Raw genomic sequence first — 14057 nt, forward strand, 5'->3', positions numbered from 1 at the left:
ACCTCAATTGAAAACTCCCAGTACCATTTTATTTATTAAGGTTAAGTCTCTGTCTGATAACGATGGAGATTTTAGGGTTGAAGAAACATGCCCTGACAGACAGATGTAAACATTTAAATTTGCCAAATGAAGGAAAGACTGTTGATGAAATGAAATGGGTTCTTATAGAATATTACAGAGTTCATGCTGCGGGTGAAACTGAGGTAAATCCTCTGAGGCAAATGCCTGTAGAAATGTCTCCTCAAGACATGGAGCTAGAAAGAGAGAAATTAAAATAGCACAGAGAACTTGAATTAGAAAGAATAAGACAAAGAGATAGAGAATTAAAACAGCAGAAGACTGATAGAGAGTTGAAGAAAGCTGAGTTGGAACAACAAGAAAGGCTGATGGAAAAAGATCATGAGGCAGAAATAAGATTAAGAGAAAAAGATCGAGAGCTAGAGCTAGAACGAATTGCTTTGGAAAAGAGAAAATTTGAGCAGGAAGATCAGGGGAGAATTGAGGAAGAGGCTAGACCTCCCAAATTATCTCCTAAAGACTTTACCCCTTATATTGAGGGGCAAGATCCCCAAATTTTCTTCAATACCTTTGAAAAGGCAGCCATGATGTGGGAAGTAAAGCCACAAGATTACATGAAGTTTATCCCCAACTTGATCAAGGGAGACCTGGCTGAAATTTATAACAGTTTTCCTGTGGGGGAAGCTTTAGATTTTGCCTCATTTAAAACAGCAGTTTATAAAAGATTTCGCTATGGGCCTGAGTATTTCCGGAAGAAATTTAGAAGCCTTAATGCTGTGTCATCCAAATCTTTTGTGGAGTTGGGACACAAGTTAGCGGATCATTTTGAGAAATGGATCACCTGCGCTGAGGTGAAAACCAAACAAGATTTAGTTGATCTGATGATTAAAGATCAATTAATTTTTCAAATCCCTCAGGATATAAGATTGCTGGTAAGAGATAGAGATTCCAAGACTTATCAAGATGCAGCTTCCCTAGCTGATCAATTTCCCTTAAATAGGGGCTATCATATGACCAGCAAGTCTACTAAAGAAAATAATATTAAACCATGGTATAAGCCTAATGGGGCTGAAAAAGAAGCTGAGGTAAATAAAAATCAGTTGCCAACAGAAAAGGCGGGAAACACCACCAACCCTCTGTTTGGAAAAACAGACCTCACATGTCATCATTGTGGGTTGGTGGGGCATATTAGACCACAATGTCCCAGGCTGAGAGAAGAGAAAGAGAAAAGTACCTCAGTAAGGAGAGTAGATATAAATAAAGATGCTGAACATCCCCCAAGTTCTCAGTGTTACACATTGGTGTGGGGAGAAATGAAAGAATCAGATCAATCTTTGTGGGAAGATGTTCTCATAAATGGAAGGAGGCATAAAGCTATTCTAGATACTGGAGTTCGTTTATCTCTAATTAGAGCAGATGTTGTAATGAGTGAGGAGATTATTCCTCACAGAAAAATTAACATCAAACCTGTGACAGGGCCCATAATTGAAATTCCTGTAGCCGAGATGGAAGTTACATGGAGGGGAGTCACAGGGAATTGTATTTTGGGTGTTAATTCCTGTCAGGAAGAACCTCTAATCCTAGGTACTGATATCATGGGGTTAGAAGGTAGAAAAGTTTTTATTATTACACGCTCATAAGCAGCAGTGGAGGGCTTGTCAAGCAATTGGAACAAATCTGGAGATGCTGAAGGCATGCCTCTGCAGTTGCCTAGCAACCCAGCTGAAGGAACTGCTGAGCCAGGAAACATCGTTGTAAAAACTGATCCCACGTTTGCTTTACACACAAGAAATGATCCCAGCTTGGAAGTTTTAAGATCCAAAGCTGAAGCACAAGAAACTTTTTTTAGTGACACTCAGAAATAGCAGGTTTTCTGGGATTGGGGACTCCTAAACCGAAAGTGGTTGCCCAGGAAGAAACAAGGAAGTTGGGGGGCTGAAAAGCAGCTTGTGGTACCAAAACCATATAGGGACCAGCTGCTGAAATTAGCTCACGACTCCTTTTTGGCAGGCCACATGGGGATAGGAAAAACCCGGAAAAGGTTGATGGCTAATTATTACTGGCCAAACATTTCTAGGGAAGTCACAGAGTTTTGTAAGTCCTGTGAGAGTTGTCAGAGGGTGGGGAAAAGTGGGGACAAGGTCAAGGCTCCCCTAAATCCCCTACCACTTATCTTACTTTTTAAAGATAGGACTGGACCTGGTAGGACCCTTCCCTAGACCTACACAGATAGGAAAAATGTTTCAATTGACCTTTATAGACTTTGCCACAAGGTTCCCGAATGCTGAAGCCCTTCAAAATGTTGATGCCTTGTCAGTAGCAGAAGCCCTATTAAAAATCTTTTGTTGCTGGGGTTTCCTCCATAAAATTTGGAGTGATCAAGGCTCAGCTTTTCTCTCTGATGAAATGAGATGTTTGTGGAGGTGTTGCAGTGTCAAACATATAACATCTACTGCTTTCCACCCCCAAACAAATGGGCTAGTTGAAAAGTTTAAGGATACCATTGGGCCAATGATTAAGACCTATGTGGCAAACTATCCCTTTGATTGGGACCAAGAATTGCCCTACTTTCTCTTCGATTTTCATGAAGTTCCCCAGGACTCCATTGAATTCTCCCCCTTTGAACTAATGCTGGGGAGGAATGTATGTAGGCCCCTAAGTATTATGAAGGAAAGCTGGGAGGGAGAATTAGAAGAAGGGAAAGAATCTGGGGTGAATTATGTTCTGAGCCTTCAGAATGACAAGAAAGAAGTTATAGAACTGGCACACACAAATTTGGCTAAAGCCCAAACCAAGCAGAAAACTTGGTATGATAAAAAGGCTAGAGCCTGGAACTTTGGAATAAGAGTTAAAGTCATGGTCTTCCTTCCCAAAAAGAATAATCAGTTCGAGGCTGTTTGGGAGGGACCTTACATTATTCAAGATAAGACTGATCCCACTACCTATCAACTCGCAGTGCCAAGTGTGAAAAAATTGCAGGTTGTGCATTTTAGCATGTTGAAACCTTACTATGCGCACACTGTCCCAAAGTATCAAATTTCATGCACCTCCCCAGATAAAAATCTAAATGAGCCAGATTTACTGATGGAGAGTAAAGAGGAGGGTAGCACTGAAAGCATTAAATGGGACAGCAATACTTCTCCAATGGTGAGGGAGGACATTTGGGAAGTTTTAGAGCAATATTCCCACCTGTTCAGCTCCAGACCAGGGCGAACAGAATTATAAAACAAGAGATCAAGACTGGAGCCCATCTCCCTGTTAAGTCGTCTACTTATAGGGTGAATGAGAGAATACCAGAAGCAGTAAAAAAAAGAAAAGAAAGAAGTTTATTCTGGGCTCAGATGCTTCGGAGGTCAGAATTGGAGCGATGCTGATGCAGACAGTGGACAATGTGATCCATCCCATGGCCTATTCCAGCAGAAAATTGACAGAGGGAGAAAAAAACTGTTCTATTGTCCAAAAGCAGTGTCTAGCTATCGTTTGGGCTATGGACGAAGTCAAGCTGTGTGTGTGGAGATGGTGGTTCATCCGGCAAGCAGATCATCAAGCAGATCATCATCATCAACCATGGAAAGCCACAACCAACTTTTGCAGCGGTGGTCATGGCGGATCCAGGACTTCAACACGGAGATCCAGCATGTGGCAGGTCAAGAGAACATCAGTGCAGACGGACTGTCTCACCAGGAATCGTCCAATTCAATAACGTGAGACTTTGTTGTGGATATTATGATGCTCCTGGACTTTAAAATTGGAGCCAAAAAGTGGACTAATAAAAATGTAGTTCTTTTAACTTGTTTAATTTTCCAAGAGGTTTGTATGTATATATATTGTTATTGCTATTAATTGTTATGTATAAACGGTTAACCATTTTATTTCCCAAACCCTATGTACAGGTCCAGGTATTAAACCAGCCCCATACTCGGGTTTTTTTTTTAAAAAAGGAGGGGGAATATGTGGTGTTACACCCCACAAGTCAGTTCTCAAATGTATGTCTGCAGTTTGTAAGTCTGTGGTGAGTTTAGAATGTTGGCGTGAGTGGGTGGAGTTAGAATGTCTTGGGAGGGGGGAGGAGTGATATATAAGGGAATGACTGAGGGGATTGTGAGAGACTTTTTCGGTACTCTTAGAGTTTTTAGCTCTCTGAGCTTTAGGTCTCTGTGTTTAGAGCACTTAGGTTCTGGGAAATTTGAGGTTCAGGGTAGAGAGTGGTGTCTTTGGAGTGTGGCGTGCACATAGTTGATGTATATTAATCAATACAGATAATAAAGAAAGCTCAAGAGTGATTGTGTGAGAGAAAGGAAAGTGTGTATGTGAATGAGTGAAAGGATTGGATGAAAGGTTTCAAAAAGGTTTTTAAATGTTTTATTTTGAAACAAAACTTGTGAACTTTTAAAAATAAATTTTGATTGTTTTGTTTTTAACTACCACAAAAATCCCACGTGTCTGTTTGGCATTTATCATCTGAAGTTTACGCATTTAGCACCCACTCTGACAATAATTCACCTCAGAACATATAACTGACAGTGTTTTATTTTATATATTTATTTATTTATTACATTTCTATACCGCCCAATAGCTGGAGCTATTGAAATCCTTCTCCATTTAACCCCTTTCTCCACATAGTTTGGAGGAAGGTGGTTTTTATCCCTTGCCTCAGGCGTATCAAGCGGTGGTGCTTGGCTTGAGCAGGGAGTAGCCACGGCCAGGCTTGGTGTTCAGAGCCTGTGTCGTGGCAGGCTCCTGTATCTTTAACAGTTGTATTGAAAAGGGAATTTCAGCAGGTGTCATTTGTATATATTGAGAACCTGGTGAAATTTTCTCTTCATCACAGCAGTTAAAGCTGCAGGTGCCCTGCCCTCTTTTAAATCTGGTCACTCTAGCATAGCTCCAGCACTTTAACTGTTGTGAGGAAGAGGGAATTTCACCAGGTTCTCCATATATACAAATGACAGCTGCTGAAATTCCATTTTCTATGCAACTGTTAAAGATACAGGAGCCCTGTCCTCCTTTTCATATGGTCACCCTAACTGAGACCATTATCCACTGTTGGGGATGGGAGAGGGGCTGCAATTTGTCCACCACGACCCTCAAAGAGGTGATTAATGATTTTTGTATGAACAATGTTGAACGTCTCATTAAATTACCTACTTGCAACCTCAATCCTACAAGGAACACCACAAATGCCTTCCAAGGTGCTTCTTGAGGAATTCTTATTAACTTGGATTCACCCATGCTGGTTTAGCCTATAAATCTGACTATTATAAACAGAGACATGAATTTTGTTGTTATTCCTTTTCATATAGGAATGGAACCTATCTCCGTAACTTTGGAAGAAAGCAGTGGAAGTCTGACTGAGATCTGTCAAAGCAAGGTCTGCTCACACAGGTACAAGGAGTGCAACTACAGAGCTGGAGGGAATCTACATGTCGTACTGAAGGCGCTTGCGTGCACCTCCAGTGCGTCCTCAAAACGATGGTGTAGACGGAGAAAGAAGAGGCGGTGGAGGAGGCGGCTGGGGAACCGGCCGCGTCCTTGCCGCCGCCTCCCTGCTGGCCTCCTGCTGCCGGGGTAAGAGCCACCCAGGTCGGAGAGCTCGGAGTTCTCCGACCCGGGTGGCTCTTACCCCGGCAGCAGGAGGCCAGCGGGGAGGTGACGGCGGTGGCAAGGATGCGGCCGGTTCCCCAGCCTCCTCCTCCACCGCCTCTTCCTCCGTCTCTTCTTTCTCCATCTACACCATCGTTTTGAGGACGCACTGGAGGTGCACGCAAGCGCCTTCAGTATGACGTGTAGATTCCCTCCTAAAGTTGTTGAAAACCAAGGGCACCATCTTATCAGAACTGGAAGAAATGAAGGAGACCAGTAATTGTTCCACACAAAAACAGTGGCTGCATTTAGATGTAACACTATGTCCCCATTCATATGTGCATAGGTAGGGAAATTACAGAGCTGGAAGGGATAAGGTAACCACTGCACAGGGGGTCCATCACATGAGCGGCATCCACACAGCATCCCATGGTTCGCTTACCCCTCCCCGCGCCATGTGTAGATTCCCAGTGCTGATCATCTCAGTGGCTGGCACAGCAGGGAAAGAAACGCGCTGGCTGCTCTATCCGTTGCGATGTGCAACTGAGGAAGTCACGCTGGATAGAAGGTTGGAAGTGGCAGGCGCTCTTGCCGGCAGAGTCTATGGTCAGCATGTTATTTACACAGAGCAGCGGCATGAACTACATGGATTTCTACACACATGACACACTACTCACCCTCATGGCTTATTATCCCCCTGTAGAAGGTGGGTGCTTGACCCATCAATGGGGAGAGCACACACACACACACACACACACACACGACATGCCAAGCCACCTGGGTTGTGTTTTTGAGCGATCCACAGTGGTTTAGCATGACATCTGAACAGGCCCTACATGATTGAGCCTTAGTCCCATAGACAGACCCCTCCCCTCTTGTCCTCTGGTGCAGCTACAAGAAGACGACTGGAAGCATAGTTTGTTGTTACAACTAAACTGTAACGAAATGTGGTTAATTTTTACTATGGCTTGTCCAAACAAGCTAACATCAAACCATGATATGTGATCTTGGCTTGTTTAGATAAATGAGAGCTAAAAATAACCATACTTCCAGTTCAGATGTAACAACAAACTCAGGTTAGTTGAAAATGGAAGTGGATGCTTTTGCGCTTCCAATTCTGAGTGATGATGTTGAACTACAGACGTTATTCTGGTTTCTGAAATCTACTGTCTGGCTGTTTTCTATGTATGTCTGTTTGGATGACTGGAAATGTGTTTCAACAGTGGGCTCTAAGCAGGGCATCCTCTGGTCAGGCCAAAAGAGTAACCTTTAAACACCTCTGTGGTCATTTCTTAGTCAGAAGCTGAAATCTGCTGCAATAAACACTACACAAACGTATATGAAAACACAATCCTGCCCAGCCCTAAAAATGCCGCAATAAACCAGATGTGTCTGGCTTTGTTTTAATCAGTAATTTGTCTTTGGCATCCTCCTGTATTTCTTTTGACTCTTTGCAAATGCAAGTGGCATTTGATCCCCAGGGGAATCAATATTCAGACACTGTCCTTGTTTCTCACTCTATAAATTACCCAGCCAGTGGAACCAGCTGTACAGCACTAAAACTAAATTTGTTCATGGAAAAGGATAGTGAATACACAGCTTTATAGCCAGTAGTATCCAAGGGAAAACCTGAAACCGATTTATAAATGTGCCAAATGAAATGTAATGCTGACAAATGTATAGCAATACTCAAGGAAAATGTACATAAAACAGAATAAATGGATTTGGGCTGTGGTAGAAGGAGTTTAAGAAGACCTTGAAAGACTAATGGACTTGTCTGAGAAAATATAGCAATTGATTCTCCGACACTGGAAGGGTACTTTAGCACTTCTTACTGCCTTTTGGGTCTTGGGGTGATGAATGTCATCCCCCAAACTCCCCCTTTCAGAGAGGGAGAAAAAAAACCCCAATGATCATATGTTTAATGAAGGCCATTAACTTTTTTTTTTTAAAAAAATAATCTGATCTTGGTATATTATCCTGATTTGTTGATGGACACAAACTCAGAGTTCCCTTGTTTGGACATAATGGGAAATGCTGGCTTAATGCAATCCAGGATCATTACACAAAACCAATGCACAAGGTGGATGGGCTACAAGGCCACAGCAGCTATCCTTGGCTTCATAAGCCTTTATTTATGAAGTCAGCAATGAACATCTGAACCCATGCAAGTCAGTTCAGTCTCAATTCCCAACTTGTAGAATAGTAAGAAACAAAAATTGTAAGCAATTTACAAACTTAAAAGTGCTATGTAAATTTTAGTAGATGGCATTCACTATTAATTAAATAATGCTTCCAAAAATTGGCAGGAGGCATATTTATGATAGCATTTTAGTTTTAAACTGCTGTAATAGATATTGCTCTTTTGGGTAGCAGGCAAAACAGGTATCTAATTATACTTCGCTTTTGCAATTGAAACAGATTGCTGAATCCCAACGCCCCTTCCACTTTTTCCCTTACAGAGTACAGACGTATGATTGTGGAGAAAGAGTGGCTGATTGGTTTTCTGAATTCCTAGGCCGGCAGTGCCGCTTGATCAGGCAGAGTTCAGACTTCAAAAGAAATGCTAACAAGAAAGATGAAAAAGGTATATATTTTGCATGGTTGTTAGGGGGTGGATTGCCTAGCTCCACAAATGTGAAATGTCAGCATGGCTTATATGCTCTGTTATAGATGAAAATCAAAATTGCAACAGTGCCCTGAAATTACAAAATGAACATACAATCAATGGTCTGACTTTAGACACACAGGTTTTAGATATGGGAAAGCATATGAGTTTTATACTAAGCACCTTCTTAGTGTCCAACAATATATAATTCTGTTAGCTGTCCAAAGTGTTACTAAAACTATATATTCATATTGAATATATCATTAACCAAAAGTGTAAATAAAACATTACATCTGAAAATACCTTATTATTGCTCCATTTCTTGAAGAAAACCATTGACTTGAATGTTAACGTCAGTTTACTTGCTGTAGGATTGACTGTGCCTGGTCTGTGACTTGGTGGAAGACCACAGGGAGACCTAAGTGAGGTCCTCTGTGCTTCCCAAGAATGAGCAGAACAGAATATAAAATAATATTTACCAATAGCTTCCAAACATGTCTGTCATTAACACATGAAGACTTATTACTTTACTCTGGCCTTCCCCTGATTATGTTTTATCAGACTGGACTCGATGGCCTTATAGGCCCTTCCAACTCCACTATTCTATGATAGCTACAATTGTGCTCTAGGTTCTGTCTTTTGCTGCTTTTATTACTGCATCAGTTTTTATTATGAATTTTATTATATGCATTATATTATTGTAAGCTGCTTTGGGAGGGCTCCTGCCCTGAAAGGTGGCCTATAAATATTTTATTTGTTTATTCATTACATTTCAATACCGCCCAATAGCCGGAGCTCTAAATAAATAAAATAAATAAAAATAAATAAATAAATAAATACGACACAAAAAAGAACACTAGGGGACTGGAGGGAGAAAGAGCCCCTGCGTAGCAGATTCCCTGCCAACAGGTTTCATCCACAGCATGCATCAGAAAACTTGTATTACCACCTTCCCTTTGCTCTTAATGCAGAATGGGAATAAATAGTAATATGCTCTTATTAAGCTGTAATGCGCACATGGTGGGCCAAGAGGATAAGTGCTGATGGAAGTGAACCAGGTAGATTCAGGTGGACCAAGCAGAAGTGGTCATGAGCAGACTCCGTGGGAGGGAACAGGTGAGGACAGGAATTTTACATGAGTAGATGACAAGTGGGGTAGAATCAGTTGGGTGGGGCAAGGGTTGACGCTTACGGTGAATGCATTTGAGCATGAGAGACACACACATGGAGCATTTATGCTAATAGCAACAACAGGTTTACCCCCTAGCTGTCACCGTATCTGTTTTGATGATAGACCTTTGATAAGAGATTGGATTTTTATGCTATATTCATTCTTTCTGATAACTATCACCTTACCCTGGATATATTTCAGGAGGGGCCTCTGCTGAAGTGGCCTCACTCTCTCTAGTAAATGAAGCTCAATATCTCCTGATAAATAGGAAAAGTATTGCACAATTGAGGGATCAAGTTGTTGCAAGGTAAGACCATCCTCTTCTGAAATAGTATATTTTCCCATTTGTCAAGTTGTAGATGTAAAACTTCTGGATCTACAGACTAAGAACTTTTAGTCTACACAGCCTGAATCCGGAGGAATTTCCCTAAGGAAAATTCCATCGTCAGGCATTCCAAACTGCCACTCCGGGTATCCATTTAACAGCACAGCTACTGACAAGGGTAGAAGCCGAAACATTTAGCTCAAAATATGTATTTTTAAATACTCTGTTGTTAGTCTTTTTATTTTTCCTATACAGATTACTTTAAGTCTGACTGAATTCATAGTAGATCCAGAGTCTTCGTGTTGCTTTGCTGTTGTACAGTTCTATACACACACACACTTTATACTTTATATTCTCTCTCTCCCTCTCCTTATACCTAAACTTATTTTTTAAATTCTGTTCAATAACTTTGAGCATGTTGTGCCCTTTAGCCCTCCCACCGTACATAATTGACACCCTGAATATGGCTTAGACTTTTTAATAAATATTTTGCTGACTTTTTAATGAACACTGTGGTTAAGAAGAATTTATTTGATAGGATAGAAAGCGTCACTGCTGCCATTGAGCATTGACAGCTCTGCATTAATACCCTGAAGCATAGAAGCTTATGTTGGGGGCGTGGGGGGGTGGGCGCCATCTCTATTAGGCAAGGCTGGCCACCATCATGTTAGGCAAGGCTGTAAAAACTGAAGAGTTAAGGGGCTCATATTACTATAAGTACAAACACGCTTTGGGGAAAGGAGAATGCAAGGATCAAGTGTGTTAGATGGGTAACATTTAGTTAATTGGTGCCATGATAATAAACAGTGTCACAGAAAACCACAGCCCAAATCTAGACTCCAATGTGTAAGGCATGAAACATTATCCCTGTCTTGAGGATCTATTTTTGCTTCACCAAGATTATATTTTATAGGGAAAAACTGTGCTATGGCCAAAAAGAATATACGTGACACACTACTGCACATAAGAAGTAAGACTGGAACCTTTTCTTAGGAAAGGTTAATTTAAAGCTCCCTTACCATTTGTTTGTTTTCTTCTTCCTTCCTCATTATTTTTGTCCTTTTGATGGTATCTATTAGATTGTGAGCCTGCAGGAAGGGACTGTCTTATCTTTTAATGTCTGTACAGCACTTAGGAAATGTATTTCTAAGTGTTTCATCATCAGTATTACCATCCCATCCCATCAATATCCCATACATGTCCATTCATAAGAAAAGCAGCAATAGTCACTGGATGTCATTTGGATGGCTTTCAGCTTCTGTTCCCACTTGTAATATAGAATAAGAGTGACCTATTTATTACATTGTGAGCCTGCAGGAATAAGAATATAGAATAAGAGTGACCTACCTCAAAGGGTGGTTGTAAAAATGATAGTCATTCTGTGTCACAAGGTTGGTTTTAGTCTGACCTCTCCTGAGGATACCTAAAGAAAGCTGCCAGTCTCCTTTCCCTGGCTTCTGTTGTCCCCAACTGTCACTCCTCCACAACGATCCACCTCTTCTGTTGATAGCATTACCCGGTAACAGGGTCTTCAGTGTTCCGGAAGCCAAGGGCCTCCAGAGAAGGCCTTCTTTCTGGACAACAGTGTGGTGGTAAGGCTACCACTAAGGTGGGTGGGGATAGAAAAGACACTTTAAAGTGCATTTGAGCCTCTCTTGCACTATTTGGTATTATAGAAGGAAATGTGGATGGTTTTCCACTACCTTGTTTAATTAGTGCCAGACAAAGAGTGCATGCAACACCCTATACTCAAGGAACCAATTCATGATGCTAGTGAAGCCCTTTAAATCTCTGCATGGTCTTTGATACTTGAAATAATGGCTCCTCCCACATGCTACAGAATACTCAGGAAGATGGCCTGTTCTGGTGTCCCCTCCATCTGAGTGCAGGCTGGTGGCCACTCGATCTAGGGCCTTCTTCGTAAGTGTTCTTTTCCTACAAACTTCCTTGCCACATCTGAATCATTCCTTACCTTCAGGGCCTGTGATGAGCCAACGAGCCAGGTTGCCAAAAAGGTTAACGTATCATATGGGGTGGTACATTTTTTGTATTAGAACCATGTTTTGTTGTACCAGAAACTGTGGCTATAGCAAGTTTTAGTACTGCCATTCTGCCACAGCAGGGAGCAGTGTTGTGCAACTATTCCCTTTGCACATTGTAAAAGGAGTCTGTTTAGCCCTTTACTGAAGGCCTTGGTGATACAGCACTCATAAAACTCATATTCCTTTACCTGCACTTCCTTCTCTCAGAGCCATACATCATGTGGAGAAATCTATGTAAAATGGGCACTGTGATAAACACATATTTGATACCCCACATAGTTCATTCTATTGATCCTATGCCAAGTGCAGTGGTGCAGCTAGGTAATTTTAGACCATGGCCTTACTGGTCTTGTGGTGGTAGTAGGGCATTATTATTATTATTATTATTATTATTATTATTATTATTATTATTATTATTATTTTATATAGCACCATCATTGTACATGGTGCTGTACAGAGTAAAACAGTAAATAGCAAGACCCTGCTGCATAGGCTTACATTCTAATAAAATCATAATAAAACAATAAGGAGGGGAAGAGAATGCAAACAGGCACAGGGTAGGGTAAACAGGCACTGGGTAGGGTAAAACTAACAGTATAAAGTCAGAACAAAATCAAGTTTTAAAAGCTTTAGGAAAAAGAAAAGTTTTTAGCTGAGCTTTAAAAGCTGCAGTTGAACTTGTAGTTCTCAAATGTTCTGGAAGAGCGTTCCAGGCATAAGGTGGCCATGTGTATTACTTCAGTTGTGAAGCACAAAACTAACGTTTCTCTCCCTGTCTAAATGCCCTTCCATGCTTTAAAACTGCTTCTACAGTCCTGATATGTTAGAACAATAACAGCAAAACTGCTAATCTTATTTTTATCCCAATACTCTGTGGATGTGCAGTTTTGCATTTTAAACTCACTGAAATCATAGCACCATTGTGACTACAAGAATAAAATGATGTTTACTTCTGCTGCCCTAATGCCCCTGAGTAATTCTTTGGAGGGTCGGGCGGGCTGTGGGGACCTGGACTTTGGTCCCAGGGTCCAGCCCTAGCTGCACCAGTGAGCAAGTGACTTCCAGATAACTGTTGGGGGAGAGGCAAAGACTAACGAAGCTGGCTTCTCAGGTGGGATGTTGGTGGCCCTTCTGTCCTTCTCTGCCCTGCACACAGCCTGCTGGAAGCTATACAAGATGACAAGCATTAAAATGCTATTTTGGAATAATATCTAACTAGACTTGTCCTCCTAGGCAGAAACAGTTGAATCAAGTGCCTTTTTTGGAAAGACAAAAAAAATTCTCCTCCCTTTGTTTCTGCAAAAAGAAGAAGTAGTAGTACTAATAAGATACACTTATTAATGATTAAATAATTGCCTCCTGCTTTTCACAGAAAGCAACAGTAACTATGTTGACTGTAAGTAAAGATCCAAAATCCATATTAGATCAGTACCTTTATTAGACCAACCAAAAGATCACAAAAAATCTCTGTAAGCGTTCGAGATTTCCAGATCTCTTCAGCAGTCAAGATAACATGAAAAGTAGATGATGTGTGGGAATAGGGAAACTGAGTTGATAGTAAATTGCTTGCGTGCTAGCAATGGGGGAAGAGGGGTGCTGCTGACGTTCAAATTAGGGTCTGCAGGTCATGTGATGGTTATAGGTATGACCTGCAGCTGCCCTCTAGGACTGCTGTGAAGAAGAAACGGGTCGGGGGGGAGTTCAGTCCTGATAATTTTAGATACTGTTCTAGGTTTAAAAAAGAGTAAATTGAATCAAAACTGGGTAGCTTTACTTAGTACTATGAGGGGATGAACCCTCAGAGTCCTAGCTTCTGGTGGTATAAAATCTTCTATCTGCAATGCAGAGTCCAGCTGTAGAATGGGTAAGTTCTCCAAGTCTCACAAAAAGCAAAAGTAGCCATTTTGACCCAAACTAAAATTCCAAAATCCATGTTAGCATAATACTTTTATTAGATCAACCAAAAAACCACCTAAACATGATTCCCCCTCCCATAACTCCCCCACCTGCTTTTTATAACATCTTTCCTAACAAAGAGAACTCAAGATCTTGAAAACTTACACATTTGTAATTTCTCAGGTATCACTAATATGGATTTTGGAATTTTACCTATGGTCAGCATGGCTGTCTTTTCATTTTAGTACCTCACAATGGGATGGACCACGTCTATATTCTCAGGGGTTCTCTAGGCTGGAGCTGGGTATGTATTTGCTGCCCAATCTAAATCTTTAACAGTGTGAGGCTCTACAATAAAGCCTATATTACCGAGCAATAAGGCCTTGCAGTTACAGAGTACATGCACTCAGATGT

The 14057-nt window shown here is 41.2% G+C and overlaps 1 protein-coding gene across 1 annotated transcript in view; it reads left to right on the forward strand.

Moving 5' to 3' along the window:
• The window catches only part of MOCOS (molybdenum cofactor sulfurase), a 148021-nt gene that overhangs the window by 120001 nt on the left and 13963 nt on the right, over window positions 1-14057 (forward strand). Inside the window, exons 10-12 of the mRNA XM_063131242.1 lie at window positions 5322-5403; window positions 8064-8188; window positions 9582-9687. Of these exons, the coding sequence (XP_062987312.1) occupies window positions 5322-5403; window positions 8064-8188; window positions 9582-9687 (313 nt within the window). The remainder of the gene's footprint in view (window positions 1-5321; window positions 5404-8063; window positions 8189-9581; window positions 9688-14057) is intronic.

This window comes from Elgaria multicarinata, chromosome 1, assembly GCF_023053635.1.
Source record: "Elgaria multicarinata webbii isolate HBS135686 ecotype San Diego chromosome 1, rElgMul1.1.pri, whole genome shotgun sequence".
Lineage (NCBI taxonomy): Eukaryota > Metazoa > Chordata > Lepidosauria > Squamata > Anguidae > Elgaria > Elgaria multicarinata.